Here is a 20472-nt window from a genome sequence, read left to right as displayed (position 1 = left end):
GAATTAACAACGGGATGAAATATGTTACACATTTACAAGCAGTTTATTCACATTAAGTCTGGTCCATCATGAGTTCCTGTAACTAAAGAGGAAGAATTCGGTTTTAAAATAGAATTCACATAATTTCATGTAAAATATCAGTAAATTAAATTCTGCATAGGAAAGTGGAAGCTCTAAATATATCTTTCACTGACTTTACCCTAACTACGAAGAAGTTTTCTAAAAATGTAAGCATGGATGGAATTTGAAATCCACTACATTTTGTATTTCTTTGAAGCTAGTGTGTCTGAAGAGTTTAGCTTTTCAGACAATTCCCAACCCAGTGAGAGTCATTGATACTTTCAGGGAAATCTAATGACATTCTGGACCCAACTAATATTGTCCTGCACCAATATTTAGGGAATGTAGATAAATTAATCCTCCTTTAATGAGTACATAAACTAGTAATGCCAGGTTTCTTTTGCCTTGGCTCACCTTGGGCCACTCCATGGATCGTTGATTATTCTATCTCGCTTCATAGCTCATATTTAATACTTTTTCCCATCGTTGCCTATAAAAATTCCCAGTCTCTGAATCAAAATTAGTTTATTGTGCATCACACAATATAATGTTATCTTATACCCCAGAATATTTTACTAACACTTAAATAGAGACTTTCTACAAGTTAATCCAAGTATGTTAATTAAAAGTTATAGCTGCAGATGCAGTGACAATTAATTAAGGTACCAAGCAGTCACAGTATGATGACTGTTACTTGCAAAGACACTCGTACTCACTTATAGAGTACGTAGAAACAAAATCATAAATACAGACTATATAGAATGAAGTTATTTTATAGTATCAGCTTTGTGTCTTACAGCACATACCCACATTTTAAGCCTCACAACTGTATCAGTGATATGTTCTTCACCCTACTCCGGAGCATCATTACAGCAATAGCTATTGATTATAGGGGGGGAAATTCTTATTCAAGATATTTGTTTCAGCACAGGAGACTATTCACACACAACTGCCCTATCCCCTTGACTAAAAGCTAGAAAAGTTCAACTGGACAAGACAACTGAAGATTTTTTTTATCAATGGTCCTCAGGGACAACAACTTAATACTGCACAGACAAAGTGAATTTAGAGATGTTGAACAGTAAGACCATTTAAAACCATGCACAGCTTCAATGTAGGGTTTTAAATTTAACGAGAAAATAACACACCTGCATGTTCTTAGGAAATACTCATTAGAAAAGTGACACTTTCACCTTTTATTAATAGCGATTGAAAATTACCCTTTAAGAGATGTATAAGGTGTTTGTGTGTGTTATCCAAAGGAATGCAAGAGAGATATCTGCACTATATATCAGTAAGATCAGCAGGCATCAGCAACGCAATTATTTACACCATAACATATCAGCATAAGAAGTTGTCCCTCCTGAACTCAAACCTTGGCCAACTTGCTTCCTCAGCCACTACACATACGACAGCAAGAACCTGCAGAAGTTTTAACACCCGCTACGGTGGGACCTGGAGTCTGCAGGACAATAATATACCCACAGATTCTGCAAACAAGTATTTTTTTTAAAAAATTTTCAAAAGATACCAAGTGTGCTCCACATTCCAGGAGACAATTTCATTTTGTGGCTTCATTCATCCAAAATTAAGTCACGAGTTAACAGCTCAATACCACAGATGACTCAGAAGTAGCACAATCTATGCCAAAGGCAATTTAATTACTGATTTACATAACAATTGCCAAACTTGTTAATTCGCATGGAAAGGCCTTTTGCAAATTATCTACTTAAAAGCAGATGCTCTCCGTTGTGTTTCAACTCTGTACTGTTTCCTAATGGATGATAAAAGGATGATAATTATATAAAAAAGGGAGTTTCCTTGATGTTAGGGCAGACAAGCATTACAAAGTCCGTGCCCACAGACCAAACGCGTCATTAATATTCCACTGGGGCAATTAGTTTCCCAGCAAAAGTGAGTCCCCTGCTTACTATCATCACATTGGAGCAATCCATAGATTTCCATGGAAAGTTTAAAGAAGATATAATATATAAGGTTTCTTTCTAAATGGGACGTCTGCAGCCGGTTGAATCTGTGGTTACGGGGAGAGATCCAGGGTATGTTTAAGAGTGAGTCATCAACTGAAGCAAGATGTGATTTACCACAAACATCACAGAAAACAATCTGGAGCAAAATAAAATAGCAGCTAAATAGCCAAATCGTAACAGCACGCGGTTTCACTGTAACGTGGTATGTCCCAAGCTCCTGAGCTGGCAGAGCACCATTGGCCCCTTCAGGAAAAGGTGGCAAGTCTGGTGTTTGTTTTAATTTTAATTCCTCCAGTAAATCGTCCTAACCCATTCCTTAGGCAATTAAGGTCTTTGCAAGGTAGTACACTGTACTAAGTTATGTAGAAAAGCATCTGCTCTTCATTCCTTGCTCTTGTAGGACCTTTAAGGATGCTCATGTGTTAAGGATACTGATGGATTAAAGATGTATTGAAGATGTCAATAAAATATTCAACATTTTTAAACCTCGAGGGGTTGGAGTCCCCTTCCCTCCTCCTCTCCCAAGGATTTGGCAGCTGAACTCTTGCTCTTAAGATGCTTATTTCGCCCAAGTGAAACCCGTCTCCTTCCCAGATTACCTCTTACTCTTCCAGATGCATCAGCCAGAGTTCGGCAACCATTAAGGACACGGCACAATTAGCAGGAACAACATGCAGCTGATCCGAAACATGCTTCCCCATGCAAGACAGGACTGACAGAGACCATCACGGGACATACAGACACCCAAAGCATGTTGCCAACTGGAGCCACCGCCTCCAACTTGGTTGCACAGGAGAAACTGGGGAAGGGGGAGAAGCTTCACCATTCCCTTTTTTGGGTCAATCCATTTGGAAAGGATGATCATGTCAGCAGGACTATTCTAGGAGAAAGAATTAGTTTTCCATTCTGAATAATATCAGGATTTGATTTTCTCGCAGATGGTTTGCAGGGGATGCATTTGGTTTTGTCTTTTTTTATCCCTTGAAGCTGGAAAGCAGATACACTGCTACAACCATCGCGAACTGGTGCATATTTCAGGGCTTTGAGCAACTGATTTGCTGTTTTATTGGAAAGGAATTTCAATTTTCACATTGCTGCCGTATCACATTTTCCATAAATCATCATGTACTAGATCAAGAAGCAACAGAAAAAAACCCTGGTTTGCTAAAACTAGATGACCATCTCCAACTGTTGAAGAAGCTTTCCAGATGGAAGAACCAAAAAAGGGCAAGGGAAAAAACATCTGTATCGTCATGAACTAATACACAAGCGACACCACTGCAGGGCAGAGGAAGGGAGGGGGTAATTAATAGGTTAAACTGAATTTGACTTGGTTTTCTGCTCAGCTCTTGGTGCACCTAAAAAATTCAAGTGAGCAGCAGCCCTGCACCAGCAACACAGAAGACGCGGGGACTTGTACTGACCGGCTCAGAGTCATAGCAATAATCATCCCAGCTCTCTCTGAGGGGTTTCTTTGTCATCTGAAAGCAAGGCAGAGCGGGTTAAGCAGTGATCAGACCAAAAATAACTCCCACTACCTGCTCCTTAACCAGGGCAGCAGCCTCAACTCTCCAAGGAAAATAAATGTTGTTATTCTGCACAGTCATTCCTTCTTTGCTTTTATTTTTTTCTTTTTTTAGGTAAGATTTATATTGCTTTTGCATTTATGGTGCTCTGATTCCTCTGCACAGTGTTTTCAAGACTCATGCAATAAGCTTAGTGGATTTTAAGATCTTTTCTTTTTCTCCACAGTTGGAGAAACCTTTGGTTTACCTAGAGCTGAAGAGCTACTGATGGAAAAAATCACACTGAAGAGCAGATATTTTGCTTCTACTCTCAACCTCTGCTCTAGACACGAAGAAGTGCTGCAAAAGTGCAATTTTCCGACCAACTAGAAAGCAACAATTGAAAGCTTTTTAGGAAATTGTATCCTTTTCCAATCAGACAGAGATGGGGTTGAGAGAAGTCAAAGCACATGTCGGTGACCAGTCCCAACAGGGAAAGACGGGTGGCACCAGAACTCCTGAGGAACTTACTCAAAATAAGGATCTAATCCTGCAAATCACTAATTTCAAAATGGAGAAATGGGAATAACCAGCACAGAGAATATTCAGCAAGTTGCAGGGTTTGCAGTGGAAGGGATACCTGCCATTGGTGTGAGATACAGAGAAGTCATCCAAACTCAGGGGACAATTTAAGTAAATTTGCTTTTAAAAAAAGATTAAAATGTATTTTTTTTCAAACCTGCTCCCTGCATTTACAGGTCAACAAAATAACAGCATATTTTGGAGAAATATCTGAATAGGTTATTTCTCATCTGCAATGTAAAATTTGCACCTTTGTTTTCCATAACACAGTGTGAGCTGAGGAACCTGGGAGAACGAAAATAATGCTTGACTCAAGGACTGAGCCAGTCCTTGACCTCAGGGGTCTGGTTCAATATTTTATAACTTTTCAATTTTAATATTTAATTTTTAGTTAAACACTATTTTAGTTAAACTGGTTCATTTCTGAGCTCGTTCTTTTTCCTTTTAAAAAGGCAGGGATTTCTCTAGGAAACATTTAAGAAGCTACTGTAAGTGCTCAAGGGTCATTTTATAATTTTCCCCTTTTATGTTTCCCAAGTTTCTCTTCCCATTCCTCCACTACCTCTTTTTCCTTTTTTCTCCTTATTTTCCTGTTTCGCCGTTGCCTATAGGGCACGGGATATCTGTTTCTGCACTGTTAGAAGGCCTTAATATGAAATAATGCCCTGAATACATCTAAAGGAGCCATTTTCCCATAGTTGTCAGTGGTAAATTGTCTCTCTACCACTAATCTTAATTATTAAAAATTTTAAAATTATTATAATAAAAATCCTAAAAATTCAGACTGTCACTATTGTCCATACGCTGTGTTCAGGCAAGTCCAGAGTCTGCTTCCCTGATCCACTGGACCCGCCTCAGCATCCTTCTCCAGCCTACTTGCCCACAGCATCCTAATTTAGATGAAAATAACCTTTCAACCTAAATTATCGCATTCCTACTAGTTCTACACACTCCATACCATTGGATTTATAATTTTACTTTAAATATTAACATTGTTACTTAAAAAAAAAAAAGATGAACTGTAATTAAAGGCAATGTTTTTGACTAACAAACTACTGGATTGCCCAGAAAAACCTGTGAATGCGACAAATAATTCGATCCAAACGATCTTGGCACTTTCCCACTGCAAAACAGCAGCGCAGATGGTCCCGACGGTCCCACCACATTCCCCAACTAACTCCCGAGGCACAGAGACAGCGAGCAAAAAGCCTTCGGCTCTTAATACAGTACTAATTTGTTTGAATTCCCTCATCCTCATAAGAGAAGGGTGGGAGTCATTAATATTACAATAGATTTTGGCCTTGATAGCCCACGCTAAAAATCTTTAAAAAGCCCCGGGTAATTGAGACGTATTCCAGACTCAAATTATATTTCTAGAAAGACTGAAGGTAATTTGGGTTGCGCTGTGTGTACAAGCTTCTCTCCAGCTTGTGGGTTAAATCACTCTTCATTGCTAATCATGTTTCAGCTCCCAGAAAATTGCAATTAGTTAAAATCAACCTAACTACTCTTCCGCATATTCCTCCTCCTCCTTTTTCTTTTTTTTGTGACCAAAAAGCAGTAAAGTCCCTATTCACAGGGATCACTGGGCAACTGCATCTTAAATACCTGAAGTAAATCAGATTTTCCAAAGTATGAGTTTATTTGGCCACTGGTAATACCTCACTCATTTTTAATTCACACATTTTCAATGGTCGCTGTGGGTTTTTTATATTAAACTTATTATACTGTTACATTCAAAAGATCATGCTAACAGCCAGCCATGAAGCTACAAAATTAGGACTACTTCATGCAAGGCGTTATATCCTGAAGAGCTACAAGTATCACACATCTTCCCCTCTTCTCCTATTCAGCAGACAGATGTTAATGAGTAAATGACATTCACACAGATAACAGGTAAATTATGACTGTTTCTCCCTTCAACAATTAAAACTGAAATATATTGAACATATCCCAGGTAGAGGACAAAAACAGAAAACACTGATTTTTTTTTTTTATTTTTTTTCCATACTACCAGCTGTTCAGATTGCCAATGCAGAATTATTTCCAATGGTGGAAGGTTGCCTCTAGAGCATTAAGACAACCCATTTTTACTACCCCACATATTTTTCTTTATTAGCATTAAATATCAGCAGTAGAAAAGGCAAGAGCCCATATTGCATTTCTGTACAGTGTTCCCACCTGGTTGAGGTAATGATATTCCTCAGGCTGCTTCAGATGAAACGCTGATCTCTCTTCCTCACTCGCTCCTGCCAGGAGGTAATAAAATACATGGTAGTTCCTGGTGACAAATGAAAAGAAAAAAAGAAGTTAGACTTCAAAATAAGCAGCAGCATTAAGCAGAGAAGCACATGTAAACCTCATAACCTGATTTTCCAGCTTCCAAACTCAGGCCTGAACACTCCTTAGAAGTGGCCCATACCCACTTTGCAGTGATGTAAAAGATTTAATTAAGTAATGGAGAATGAAATCCCTCTTTTCCATCCAAGGACACCCACTGCCCCAGAATATACTTAAAGAATTCCTAGCCAACATCATCACGTTTTCCTCCAGAAACATGTGCAAAGACTACATAGTTATTAGAATCAAAACAACATATTTCCTTGCAATGCAGAAATTGTTATTATTTTTAATCCTTTATGACCATTAAAAAGGTAATGATTTTGCAGTTGCAGTTCTGTAAGAACAGAAAAATCTTTAATTTTTACAGCTACTCAAATACTCAAACTACTTGAAGAATACTAACACTAAAACCACCCCAAGTGACATTCATCTGTTTTGCTTCAACACAACTCTAACACAGATTAACGCTAAGAGTGTAGCAGTATTCCTAAAATTAAGACTTTGCTTTTATGCTGGATGTTTTTCAGGAGGAAACACGTTTAATCATCTTGCAACACCCAGGAGTACGCTTGTCAAGGTTGTACGAGTTCTTTAACTCTGGGATCAGCCCATGAGCATTCGGGAAAACTTCTCAAAAGGGAAACACAGACAGAAGTGCCAAGAGTTGAAAAATAACTGGAAGCAGCAAATTTATTTAAAATTAGAGTGATAATTACTGAGAGAGGAGTATGTAACAAATATTACGTTGCAATTAAAACAATTTGCTTAAATTTGGTGTCTATATAATTTTAGCTTTTTCTAGCGGCCCTTCTGATGGCTTTAGTGTGTTTAGAACTGTAAAACAGAACTAAAATACCATCATCCCCCCCCCCAACCCCAATTAGATACTAAATAGCTTACAAGTTGCACAAAGAAACAAATGGTATGTAATAATCCATATGATGTGAATCATAAAGACAATGGAAAATCATGGCAGGGGGGCTGGAACTAGATGGCCTTTAAGGTCCCTTCCAACTCTAACCATTCTATGATTCTTTGACTGTGAATAAAATAATGGAGTTTATTTTCCCTGGGTAGTATATTCCTCCCTAAACAGCAAGACAGAAAATGCATCATTTCTCTTTGAAGCCCAGGGTTAGGAGCATGAAAATCCTGATCCGTGGTGTCAGCCCAAAGAGGGGTTTAAGCTCTCTGTGCCGCTCTATAGGCACATATTGAAGTGAAAACCAGCCCTGTAAGCAAAATATAGGCACCTACCGTTCATTGTGCTCCTGATAGACTAGTCTCGATTTCTCCAGGAGGTACTTTTCAACATAAGCTCTGGAAGGAAAAAATAAAAGCGTTATTCATTGACCCAATATTCAACTTAAACGAACACAGCTTTACCAGGACTCAGTACACACACAAAAAAGTTTCAGCTTTGTTTCACTTAGTTATATAAATTTCTTCCTAGGCAGAACAAGCCCAATATTATGTTTGGCTTTTGAGGTTTTTTTGGTTTGATACAAAGCCAACACTAACTTGGATATGAAAAACACGATCTCAGATGCGTTAGCCTATGGGCAAGGAACGCAGGGGGAAATTTTGACAGCAAGGAAGAATCTCAGATACTTATTTAATCCAAAGCCAGCAATACAAAATCGCTTGCAGACCAAGATTTGTGCACACAAGAAATATATCTGGGTGCAAAAGTTTGCAAGATCAGATTTAGCTGCAGACTCAGTCTCCAAATCACTGTTCCCTCTTCCGGAGGAGCCACTTCTCAACAAAAACTTGGGTTATTAACTTGTGGCTACAGTCAGAAAATAAACAATTGCAAAAGCTCCTTATTGGAGTTTACATTTTATCCTAAGAGCCTCCATAATAAACATGTTTAATTTACATATTAAATACTTTTTTCAAGCTTGTCGAGCTAAAACAAGCTTCGGCAGGTTTTTTCTTCCAAACAATACTAACCAGTAATGATAGGGATTTAGAAACTGGAGTTATAATTGGCAATTTTGATGATGTAGCTGTGCTCTTCCAGCTACAGACGCCCGGTGACGTGGCACCGACATTAGCAGCCACGTACGAATCGAGAAACCCAATGAACCTTGGGCATGGTAGGACAAGGAGGTGCCTCTAAGATCGCTTCTCCACCATAGTCTCCAGAGGGGGAAGACAGACCTATTTATTACTTGCATCTCAGTAATTGTCCCCCTCTTTCACTAAAAAATAAAATAAAATAAATCATTTGCACATGCTGCAGAGGATTTATGACAAATCTTAGGATATGCTACTGGAAATGGCACATCCAACCCCCAATGATGATCTTGCTGGCTAGGAGGAGTAAAGAAAGACAGACAGCATAGCAGCATTATACCTCTGTATGATATGCACCAAAAAGCTTTATTCTTATTTATTCCCTGCAAGGAAGCTTAGAATAGTCTATGGATGTTCCTCACCAACAGGGTTTTTTTTTTTTTATTCCCTTTCTAGCCTGGAACCAATTTTTCCTTCCCAAGCCACACCGTAAATTCACTGCCGGCTCAGCAAACAGAGGAATGAAAAAGGTACCAGAGTGTCCCAGATCCCACTCCCACCCCTGGGGAGCTCCGTACAACAACCTGCATCACCTCCACCACCCTTCGCATTTCATCCCTTCTTCTCTGTTTTCTGCTCTTATTATAGACACCACCACCCCCCCCAAAAATCAGGGCTAATTTTTGGACATTTATTTTTATTTTGTTGTAGATGCAACTAAAATGCTGTTATGGTAAAATACTCCTTGCTTACTGCAAAGGTCCTAATGAAAACACGTCCCAAGAAGAACATACGTCCCATCTTTTAATAGGATAGTGAAAAGGAAAACCAATTTAAGTATAAAAAAACCAGATGTCTCCAAATATTTTCTTTTTATTTACTGTTGTCAATTATGTCCAAACTACCTTTAAGAGTAAAGAAAAGGAGTTCTAAGAGTACGATTTCGTGTGAAATACTCATTTAAGCATGCTACAGAGCCTGTACTTAGCATCCCAGGTAACATCACCTGAAATCTGAGACTGAATTTCATATACAAATACCAACATGCAAAACACCCAAGCACAGCGTGTTTGAAAGCACCAGCTCATGGGATGTGAGATACAGCCTTGTGCCATCGCACAGATTTACCACCGTACCAGCACACCAGTGCTTTTAATTAAAATGTCTCCTCGCTGGCTCTTTTGCAATTTTATGGAGCGTGTCAGACGTTGAAGCTTTTGATCATCATACGAGGAGCGAACAGGTTGCAAAGACCTTCCTCCAGAACTTGCTTATCATCGACCAGGACATAATAAATTCATAAAGCCTTATGGGAACGCACTTAACTGTAGCCATTGCTCGTGCTCCATCAATTTTAAAGACATCTTCAAAGACTTCATTTCATGGGGCGGGGTCGGCTGCTACTAAATCTCTTGGCTATTACATCTCTTAAGTTTAAATTCGCTTCAAGTTTTGAGTCATTATATTCATAGGGTTTGTAAGCAAATATTCAACTGCTATTTTCAGCCTCGGAACAGAGCAAAATTCTGATTCGGGGCTGCAAATTACAGTTACATTAACAAAGCAAATAATATGCAGAATACAGGGCGATAGCTGAGTCGGGCAGCACTTAAAATCTATGCTGAGTTTTTAAAAACATAAAAACACTCGTGATCTTCTTTGTAAGACTAGGGAAAAAAATCATGGTCTTGTATGCCAGGAACAGCTCACAGGTTGGTTGGTGGTGGTTTTCTTTAATTGTTTTTTATTTTCATTGGGGCAGCACTACAAGCTCGTAGCAAAGCACAGTCACATCACACCGTGTAACCAAAGACCAAGAAAGTGCATTATGTTTTTTTAAGAGGAGAGAAAATTCCTCTTATTTTATGAACTAGAGTATAGGAATACAATGTTACTTGCACCTATCTGCCAAGTATAAATAGAGGCTACCTCCATAAAGCTGACATAGCATGCCAAGATAATACATTGCTAAGGCGTTTGTTGGATTCTTGTTACCCTGTATTTTAGTATGTATTAAAAAAATAAAAATAAAACTTGGCTTATCCTTTTAAGAGAACTGTTCACCAGAATTAAAGAAAAAAAAAAGAAAAAGAACATCAGATTTGGATGAAAACATTAGTAGGATGACAAAACAGCGGCAAGGAACACAGAGTACCCAAGCTCATTTGAAAAATTAATGGAACCTATTTGTGTGATACTGTTCTGCTGGAAAATAAGAAAGAAAAGATTTTAAAAGCCATTCTCTAAAATAACAACAAAGTCCCAGCAAGAGATCTCTTAGCTAGCTGCAGAAATTATACAACCCCTGGAATGCCACTTCTACTCTTCATTCTTCCAACTGAGTTAATTAACCTGGGCAAAAAGCGGAGTTAACGAAGCCCTGCTCATTTAGAGCTAGTTGCAGTCCCTTTGTGATGACCTGACACCATGTAAATTGTCTAAAGCTAAAGAGAAAGACAGGCTCAGGTGAGCCCACCCAGGTTTCATCCATAGGTTTCCAACCATGCAGCACTTCTGGTGTGGCCCTGGCCAGGAGCAGGAAGGTTGGAGTCACAGCTCTATGGCCCATGAGCTCTGGGAGCAGATGAGATGCTCAAATAAACTGGGGAGAACCATGATGGAGACAAGCATCTCCTTGCAATGGCCCGGGGGGAAAAAAGCGGCCCCGACTGGTCAAGAGCTGGGTTAAAGAGAGACTTCAGGGTGGAGAGGGAAGCATATGGGGAATTAAAGAGCAATGAAGAGGAGCCTGGCTCCATCGCCTCCATAAATCCATCAGGCAGCTGGGGATTAAACCCCCCCTTGGCTTTCTCTTCCTGAGCCTAAGCCTCTACTGTCTATCTATCTCACATGCTCCAGCCCCCAACCCATCCTAGCTAAAACCTTCCCCTTTCCGGCCTTAACCACAATCATAAGAGGAAAAGTTCCATTTCAGCTTCATTAGAAAGCTGACATCATGATGAAGGAGACCTCAGCTGGCTTGAAGCCAGCTCAGGTGTATTCACATTTCAATGTGCGGCTCAGATATGCTAACATTTTCATACCAATGGATTTAAATATGCTTAAAATCTGGCCCCCTCCCCCCCCCCCCCCTCCATTTTGGGAAACATACCGTCCACAAAAAATTAACCTCCTTTTTTCATGTAACCCCTACAACACCCCGTTTAGGTTCCTTGCGCAGGTAAGAGTACGTACAGCACCGTCAACCAGATTCCCACTTACCCTCGCACGGTGCCTGTCTCCTGATAATTCACTTGAATAAATTTGCCAAAGCGACTGGAGTTGTTGTTATGCGCCGTTTTTGCGTTTCCAAAAGCCTGTGAAAAGAGAGAGATGCCATCGTTACGTTAAAAAAGCCACTGCCTTACCTTACTGACATGCATGGCACTAACAACTTAACTTTGGGAGATTTTGCTATCATTGTATAATTAATAAAAAGCATATGGTGAAAGTTAGTTGAATGGACTACAAAATAATATGACGAGCTTCTTGGGGACCGTATTCATTTTCAATTTGGTATTCATGAAGGGCAGATAAACACTGTTTAAAAATAAAGTGTTAGCTGTTCAAGAGAGATTTAATATTTGAAGTTATTATAGTTTATATTAAGGCTGTGCTTTATTCATTTAAATAAAATATAAAAGTACACTGCTCCAACAAGATTCTAAATTTTAATGAGCTAGAGGAAGCTGCTTTTTAATTATATATGGAATTAGGGGAAAAAATTAGTGCTTTGAAGGCTACTGAGATGTTAGACAATGTCATATACAGCACCAGCACAACCCAGAGTATTTTCAGCATTTCAGACACTGGTGTTTTGATTTGCTGCTGTTGTTTTTGCAAAATTTTTATTATGCAAAGCTTTTATTAAAACCCCACCTTCCCGAGGCACCTAATACAGGGAATCATTTACTGCCATTTAAAAGAAATCTCTGAAGAGCTATTGGAAACCTGTAAGAACTGCAGCTTAGCTTCACCAAATCTGGTATTTTTCAATTGTGTCTAAATCACTTAAATAATCCAGCCCACAGATTCTGGTGACAGAATCTGCCAAGCTTCCAGATGCAATTAATGTTTCATTTATTAAACCAGTTTTTATAATCATTCACCTTTTCTTTCAAGCCAAATTTATTTAAGGTAATTATGCAGAAGACAGTTTCTAAGTGTTGTTTGTGTATGGACACTGAATTACAATTACAAATACATTTTTTGCTGAGGCTTAATATCAGAGCTCAGCTTCGAGCTCCCAATAGATTTATTCCCTAACTCAGCTATTTATTAGAAAAGATTAAAAGGGCTTTACATCGATAATCTGAGGCTTTTCAAATGACCTTTACAGATTTAACTTTGCAACTAAAAGCAAAACATAAAGGCCAAATTCAATGAAATCTTGGCAAAAAGGAATTTGGCACCTGCCTGATGCACGCTCTCACATCTACTTTTATCTTCCCAGGCAGATTTATTTAGCCATCTGGTTAGATTTAACGATTTAAGAGCCAAAGGAGGTTTGCTAACAGAATAACGATATGATTTCCCCACCCCCATTTGAATACAGGGATTTGCTTAAACTCAAGCTGTTGCATATGAATTCGCTTTAGTTGACTAAAACAAGTTCTGGAATAGCCAAAACCTGCCGACCAAGTGAGATGATTTCAGACAAACAGCTAAGGAACGCTCCCCCACAGTTGTTTAACATCTTTTCAGGCTGCTAAGAATTGTTTTCTGCTTATTCCCCCACAAAATCCTCCCTGCTCCCAGCCTCCCTCCCCTACCCCACCCTCAGGAGGGTGTCCACACCTCCAGGTGACCACTGAAGCCCCCAAAACTCTCCTGGCGATGACAATCCAGGCATCCTCCCCCCCAAAATAGGCATTTTGGCATTACAAGATGGGATGCTATTTAATATTTTAAAGGATTTACCTGTCCTGCTCCAGGTATTTCAGTGAGCAGAGACACAACAAAGCAGCTTAGAAGCAGGATACATTGGTATTCAACACAAGCAAAGGCATTGCCATGTATTTATATATTTGTTTTAAATAATACTAATTATGTTATGAATATTTCCCTGTAATAGGATCAACCGCAATCTAAGACATCACGTGAAGGTGACAAGATAAATTTTCTATATTCCTAATTAATGCTGTTCACTTGAGAAGAAACGAGCCAGCAGCAATATGAACTCGAACAGACTAAATGGACAGCAGTCCTATTTTAATCACCTTTTCATATAATTCAACCAAAAAATGTAAGCAAAAAACAATATTAAAAGGTTTTTCTGGCTCGGTTCCCTGTGCTTATACCTTAAGTAATAGCTCATGGAGAGAAATAAGGTCGATTTGTTAGGATTTCTTTGGGAAGAGCCTCACCCAGAAATAGATCTTTTTTTATTCTGTAGCAAGGAACATTTAGAGTCAGGAGAAAACGTTTCAAATACAGGAGTGGGGAACTGCGAGAGTCCTCTTTTTTTGATGAGCTTTTTTCTGGATTAACATGCCAGACCACGTTATATCTTATAACCCAAACGCCTACAGAAATCATAACCCATAATATCCCTCTTTCATGCATTTTTCTTGATTGCTGATGTAAATGAGAAAGCTCTTTGGATCGCGGCTTGTTAAACTTCAGGCTGACTCTATGGCACAGGCACGTTGGTGAAGGGCCAACAAGTAGCTAAAGAAATGCCTGATGTTTAACTTGAGACAACTTAATAGATTTTTGTTTGGTTTACTCCCCGTGTTCCTTTAACAGAACTATTAGGCTACCAAAAAAAGTGCTATTAATTCAATTTATGCATGCCTAATCTATATATACCTGAACAGGACATCACGTCTTTCTGCAACTGGGGCACGATGTGATAGTTCAGCCTCAGAAAACACAAAATGAGTTATAACTACTTCCCTAAAACAAATTATCATCTGTTCGTATTATTTCCCTCTACTAAGTCATTGATTTGAAGCTGTCGAGCGGCTCAACGGACAAAACTCCATAACAGCATTCCTAAAATTCTTGGGGAGACCAAAGCTTTTACTGGCCAGGGCTCAACATTTGCAAGGAAACAAAATTCAATCCGTTCCTCTGTGGGAGCCAAGCACCCCCCTGGACCCGGCGCTGGTGAGTCAACGGAGGAACCAGCAGCTCCATTCCTCGGGCCTCCTACCACCCTCCTGCACAAAGAGATGCTTATCGTGGACGGCAGGGGGAAAAAAAGAAGAAGAATTAACAGTTTCGTGGCCAAATACTTCAACTTCCTCCTTGCCTGATCCCAAAGGTCCCTTCATTTTGGACTGGATATTAATGCAATCTGGATTAATTATAAATTACAGCCGGAATAAGGGTTTTTTAAATGTCTTTGCTGAAATAAGGTTATTTTCCAAACCCTTGTAGCTAGGAAAACACCGCAGTGACTTATCCTTATATAGCAATGGCAATAAGATGCTGTTATATAGGTAATATAGATAAGCCTAATTGAATGTCATTCCCATATACAATAACAGCAATATTCCCCTATAGAGTAACAGCTTCTGCAGGGAAAGCACTAGTAAAAGTACTTGACATCACTGGTGTGATGGGTCCCCAGCCCAGCTCTTCTCAAATAAGTCTCTAGCACCTACCCTTAGCAAGAAAAACAAACATATCATTTTATTTTTTCTATATAGAAAGACAAAGGTGTTAGTAGATAAATTTTTTAATGGTTGGTCATCTACTTGAAATGTAAATTTATTTTTTGCAGAAAGCTGTACCATGAATATGTCAGAAGAAAAGCAAGCTAACTGTTAAAATCTCAATTCGGGCTATTGCATCGTGGAATAGTTATATTAATAGTTATAGTCCATTGTGGGGCACTGAAGGGACTGGGAGCAAGATTTAGTCATGCTCATTTATGCTAGGGACAAGAAATAGGTTAATGTCAGACAAGAGACTGCTGGAAAACTCATATTCCCTGGTTTACTGTGAATTTTGGAATTCATGAATCAAATGTATTCATAAAGTATGAATGACTTGTAACTGTATAAGCAAGGTGGGAACTCAAAGCATCAGCCAGCAATATAGCAGCCAGGGAAATACAACACTACTCTGAACTTATGCAGCTAAATAAAATACTTGTGAATTAAGATCTTTGCATATGCAGGTGCTGGTAAAGGACAAGGCGGGTGCAGAGTCCATACGAGGCCAAGCCCTATAGGCTTCATCTATAGCTTCTGGTAGAGAAGCCCAGCGCACGCTTCCACAAAGAGTGGTGGCTTTAAGCATCAGCTGTAATACAGTTCCAGATTTGAAGGCTATTTTTCCCAATATTCTACACATTATGCTTGAAAAAAAACAATTATTCACAAATATCTTTATTCCAAAATAAGGAAAAAAATAGTATATTGAAACTCTGTAAATTAATGTCTTTTTTTATGTGACCAAGGCATTCACTAGCTTTTTAAGTTATTCACGGTGGTTACGAATTCCTTTCTGCATCTTGAAACAAACAGCTGGATGATAAAGATCATTTTTGCTTGTTTTCATTCAACCTGCAACCAAGCTCCCAGCACTCTTCGTGTCCTGTTATATTGCTTTTTAACGGAAATATATTGAATTGTGGCCAGAACATAAAATGCATCTAGACTACTTAAACTAGAGCCTTGCTAAATCCCCTCTCATTATTGTTTCTGCCCTGCAAAATACTTCTTTTAAACCTGCAGCTCACCGCCTAATAAAACATATCAACCTGAGTTGTGCTGCTAAAACCATACCACTTTGACATATCTCCCCCAACTTTCAGTTTCCGTAAGGAGCCCTAAAAGCCACCTCCGTGCAGCAGAGACCACGACACCTAAATAAGCACCCAAATAAGTATCAAAGTCAAAAACTATGAGTTACAACTTGAATTCTTGCAAATTAAAATAGAATTTACGTGAATCCTTCACGACGTTGTTCTGCGTGGCCAAGCAGTAATACTGAATATCTCATTTACAGCAATTAAATACAAGTCCAAGTGCTGACACCTTGTTCTTTAATTCTCTTTGTTGTGGCGAGATGTTCCATGCTGCCTAATGAAACCATCGATGCTTTTATGATAAAAAAAGCACAAACCACAAAGTATTTATAGCATTCGCACTGCAATGCTTGAGCAGAGCTCTCCCCGAGAACGACTCGCAACCCCGAACTGCCAAACACTGACCTTTAAAATCTTTTCAAGATTTCTCTTTCGTTATTCTTTTCTTCAACAGGCCACTGAAGCACATTACAGAGCCAAAACCGAATTTTCCATTTCAAACCACAAAGGTGACAAAGATGTTTGAACACAAGGTCTACTAATAAATATATAATAATTGATAAACGCTTTCTTTTTCCCCTATTACAAACTGAAAGTTATTCTCCAAATTTTTAGGAAAAAATTCTCCTGGCTATTGACAGGAACAGAAGACTTTGAATGGAAAATAGGGGTTTGAAAAGAGCACATACACATCATATATATCTAAAATCTCCTGGTCTCTCATACATATCAGGATTTATATACAACTTAGACTGATTCACAGCACATTTTAAGGTATTGCCTCTCAAAGCATACCCCCACTTAGTTGATAACCCCCCATGGCATCTCCTGGTTGGCAATACCTACAACACCTATTTCACAGGTTGCGTGAAATAAAACAACTCAGTATTTTTAAGAGAAAGCATTTGCAGAGCTCCAGCTGCTGCACCACCACAAGAAGAAGAAAAAAAAAATATTAATACTAGATCTATGTCTTTCTTCCTTGCGGTACAAGGCTGTTACAGGTAAAAGAAGAAATGAAAAGCATTCCAACTTCTGCAAGCCCACCAGCAGCTGGTGGTTCAAAGGGACCGGTGATCAGATCCATGGTGGGAACCCAACTCCCTATCAAGCCAAGAAAGAGCAACTGCTCTAGGAAAAGACCTTGAGCCCACTTGACCTGCCCTGAACATGGATGTCCTTTGGAGGTCCCTGCCAACCACACTTATTCTCCAGTTTTCAAGTATCCAGCCACCTTCCTCACTATTCTGGGGCGGGGAGAGCCCAGACATAAGAGTCACATCTCAACAAATCGCCTAGAACAAAATCCAATCCCATAATAGTCTTTGATAGCAAGGCACAGCAGAACATCTCTTTGCTGGTGTTTGCTTTCTGTAGTGTCTCCTATTAGCATGATTTTTTGTTTACAAGCTTCTCAAAACCACATCGTTCTCTGTTTCTTTCCATAAAATTAGGTTTTTTTAAGCTGGCACAGCAACCAAAAGATGCAAACCCTGTCTTCTCCTTGCTTTTCATTCCCCATCAAAGAACCTTTCAAATACAGGACCTGCAAGTAACTTCAGATGGGGAAAGTCACCTGGGAAGCGCTAAAAGACCCTTCCTCTCCCTCCTGTCCCTATGGACCTTAAGGAGAACAGGTCCATATGGACAGGCTTGCAAAGACTGCCTGAAGGTCCAAAACCATATTTAAGGGGTCTCCTTGCTCGTACAATCTCTTGCATTTATGAAGGCTAAAACACTCTTCATCCTGCTGTCAGTGCCAGCGTACCCTTCACTATCCAGAATTAAGCTCAGCAGTATTCTTTCAATAGAAAGCACATCAGATACATAATTTCATAGTTACAATTACTGAATGACAGCCAAGAGAGTTCTACCGTATTAAAGTACAAGAAGGCGTGTCTGTTAACTTAGGTACAAAATACTATTCTCATGCTATAGGCTACGAAACATCTTTTTTAATTTAATTTTTGTGCTACAGATCATTTGTGCCAACTAAAATGGCCTTATCATTGCAAAACATTTGCACTAAACGTACCTGGCCACAGCAAAACTGAGACTATTCAAGGACAGCATTTCTGCCCTCTACTGAATCAGGTCACCATCCTGGGATAGAGCAATTAACCAACGAATCTTTTGCAGCAATTAGGCTTAAAATATAGGGTCAGTTAAGACAGTTTGTGCATTTAGAGTTCCCACCGCCTAATTCAGCTATGGGAGAAAATGACTTTTAATAGGAGAGCACTGATTTGGAGAAGGTTTTGAGGTCAATTTAAACAGATAAAAGAAGTGCCAGCATATGTAAGGGAAATATCAGAGCACCATTAAATACACTTATAGGGCAAGATACCCCAGATAAAGTACTATAAAAGTCATTAGAGCACACACTTGTTCGGGAGATTAAAAGTTCTGCTGATGCAGATACTCAATCAGCTACATAAAAAGTAGGATTTAGCATCTGCATTCCTGGCAAACACCTCAACGTTGGCAGAATATTCCTCCTTTTCCCATACTTAAGCACAGGATCAGCCCATTTCAGCTTCTTCCTTTTAAGCAACGCTCTGGAAAAAAAAAAGGCATTACCATGTAACCACGATGCAACAAAATAAAACCTCCAAACCAAACCAAAGCCTCCTACTTAAGTCCCCTTCCCAAATGGGGACAGTTTTCCTTATGTAAGTGCCGTAGCGGGAAAAAAACCCCAGCTAAACTGGGAGACAGTCATTGGCAAACACCGGTATGGATGGATCCTGGAGGCGGAGGCTGCCAAATCCATAAAACCTGGCTCACATCCCTGGTTCTCTGCTCATACATTGATTTTATTTTTTTTTCTATGCGTAGGGTGGACAGCCCTGGGAAGAGCAGCCAAGCACCCGTGTTTTCCAGCAAGCTCACCCACATCGGCCAACAAATATTTTCGTGGAAAAATATCTTCAGGCTGGATTCAGCTTCGGGTTTACGTAAGTATCCCAAAATGAAGTGGTGTTATTATGGTGTTATAACACCTTGGTGTTATTATGGGGGTCTCTCCAACCCAGGGGATGGTTACAGCTCCCAACATTTATATTCTGCAGCCAAAGAACAAGCTTTACTACATCAGAGGCAGATAGCAAGTGACTGACAGGTCCCAAGACTGAGCAAAATCTCCTTAATCGGTGCTTCAAATAATTTTTTCATACCAATAGAGATATAAAATAATCACAGAGCAATAAAATGACCAGTTGAAAACAAGGCATAGCTTAAGGAGGAGACATTACGTTCCTCCAGTAAGCAATACAAGTACCATAAACAAGCACTACAGCAGAAACAAAACAGCACTAATAGAATATTGACAGATAAAACCCCCTTAATATAAAGTGACTATCAAATAGGTTATATTATATATTACAACATCAAGTCATACCACAATTTGCCCATCTTGCATAACCCATTTCTACCAAGCTAGATGAAGTGCACCGATGCATCACAAACAGCTGATGCTGCAATTAAAACTTCTCTGTAATTGCTAGAAATAACCCCATAGTGCAACAGGACCGCAGCTGATTTCCTTTACTTAAAAAAAAGTCTTATTGTAAATAAAAGAGCAGCTCACGGCCCTTGAGCCAAGGAAAAGATGACATACATGGTACTAGGATTGCCCTTTTCATCATGGTTGAGGCTTTTGAGTCTCCAAAGCTGTTGACCACTCGTGTCTCACCTGCTGTGAGGCCACCACTAAAGAAAATATAACTTCTCCATTTCCAAAATCAGACAAATATCCACGTGTTTCAGCACTCTGCAGAAGATGGGGGTAAACTGCTGCCTCCAAAGTAACTCAGAATCACAGAATCTTCTAGGTTGGAAGGGACCTTCAAGATCATCTTGTCCAACCATCAACCTAACTGACAAAAATAAACACCCACAAAACAACAAAATGCAACACCATCACTAAACCATGTCTCCCAGCACCACGTCAACCTGTCTTTTGAACACTTCCAGGGATGGTGCCTCAACCACCTCCCTGGGCAGCCCATTCCAATGTCTGATAACCCTTTAAGTGAAAAAATTTTCCTAATATCCAGCCTGAACCTCCCCTGGTGCAACTTGAGGCCGTTTCCTCTAGTCCTGTCGCCCGTGACTTGGGAGAAGAGACCGACCCCCGCCTCTCTACACCCTCCTTTCAGGGAGTTGTAGAGAGCAAGAAGGTCTCCCCTCAGCCTCCTTTTCTCCAGGC

At 39.5% G+C, this 20472-nt stretch overlaps 1 protein-coding gene across 1 annotated transcript in view; it reads right to left on the bottom strand.

Annotated features, from left to right (window-relative positions):
* MYO9A (myosin IXA) overlaps positions 1 to 20472 on the bottom strand; it is a 152650-nt gene that overhangs the window by 107283 nt on the left and 24895 nt on the right. The window contains exons 2-5 of the mRNA XM_074156627.1: positions 11723 to 11817; positions 7736 to 7798; positions 6317 to 6416; positions 3473 to 3529 (exon numbers count right to left, since the gene is read on the bottom strand). Of these exons, the coding sequence (XP_074012728.1) occupies positions 3473 to 3529; positions 6317 to 6416; positions 7736 to 7798; positions 11723 to 11817 (315 nt within the window). The remainder of the gene's footprint in view (positions 1 to 3472; positions 3530 to 6316; positions 6417 to 7735; positions 7799 to 11722; positions 11818 to 20472) is intronic.

This window comes from Numenius arquata, chromosome 11 (genome assembly GCF_964106895.1).
Source record: "Numenius arquata chromosome 11, bNumArq3.hap1.1, whole genome shotgun sequence".
Taxonomy (NCBI): domain Eukaryota; kingdom Metazoa; phylum Chordata; class Aves; order Charadriiformes; family Scolopacidae; genus Numenius; species Numenius arquata.
The sequence above is the reverse complement of the archived record's forward strand: the minus strand, read 5'-3'. Positions and strand labels throughout refer to the sequence as shown.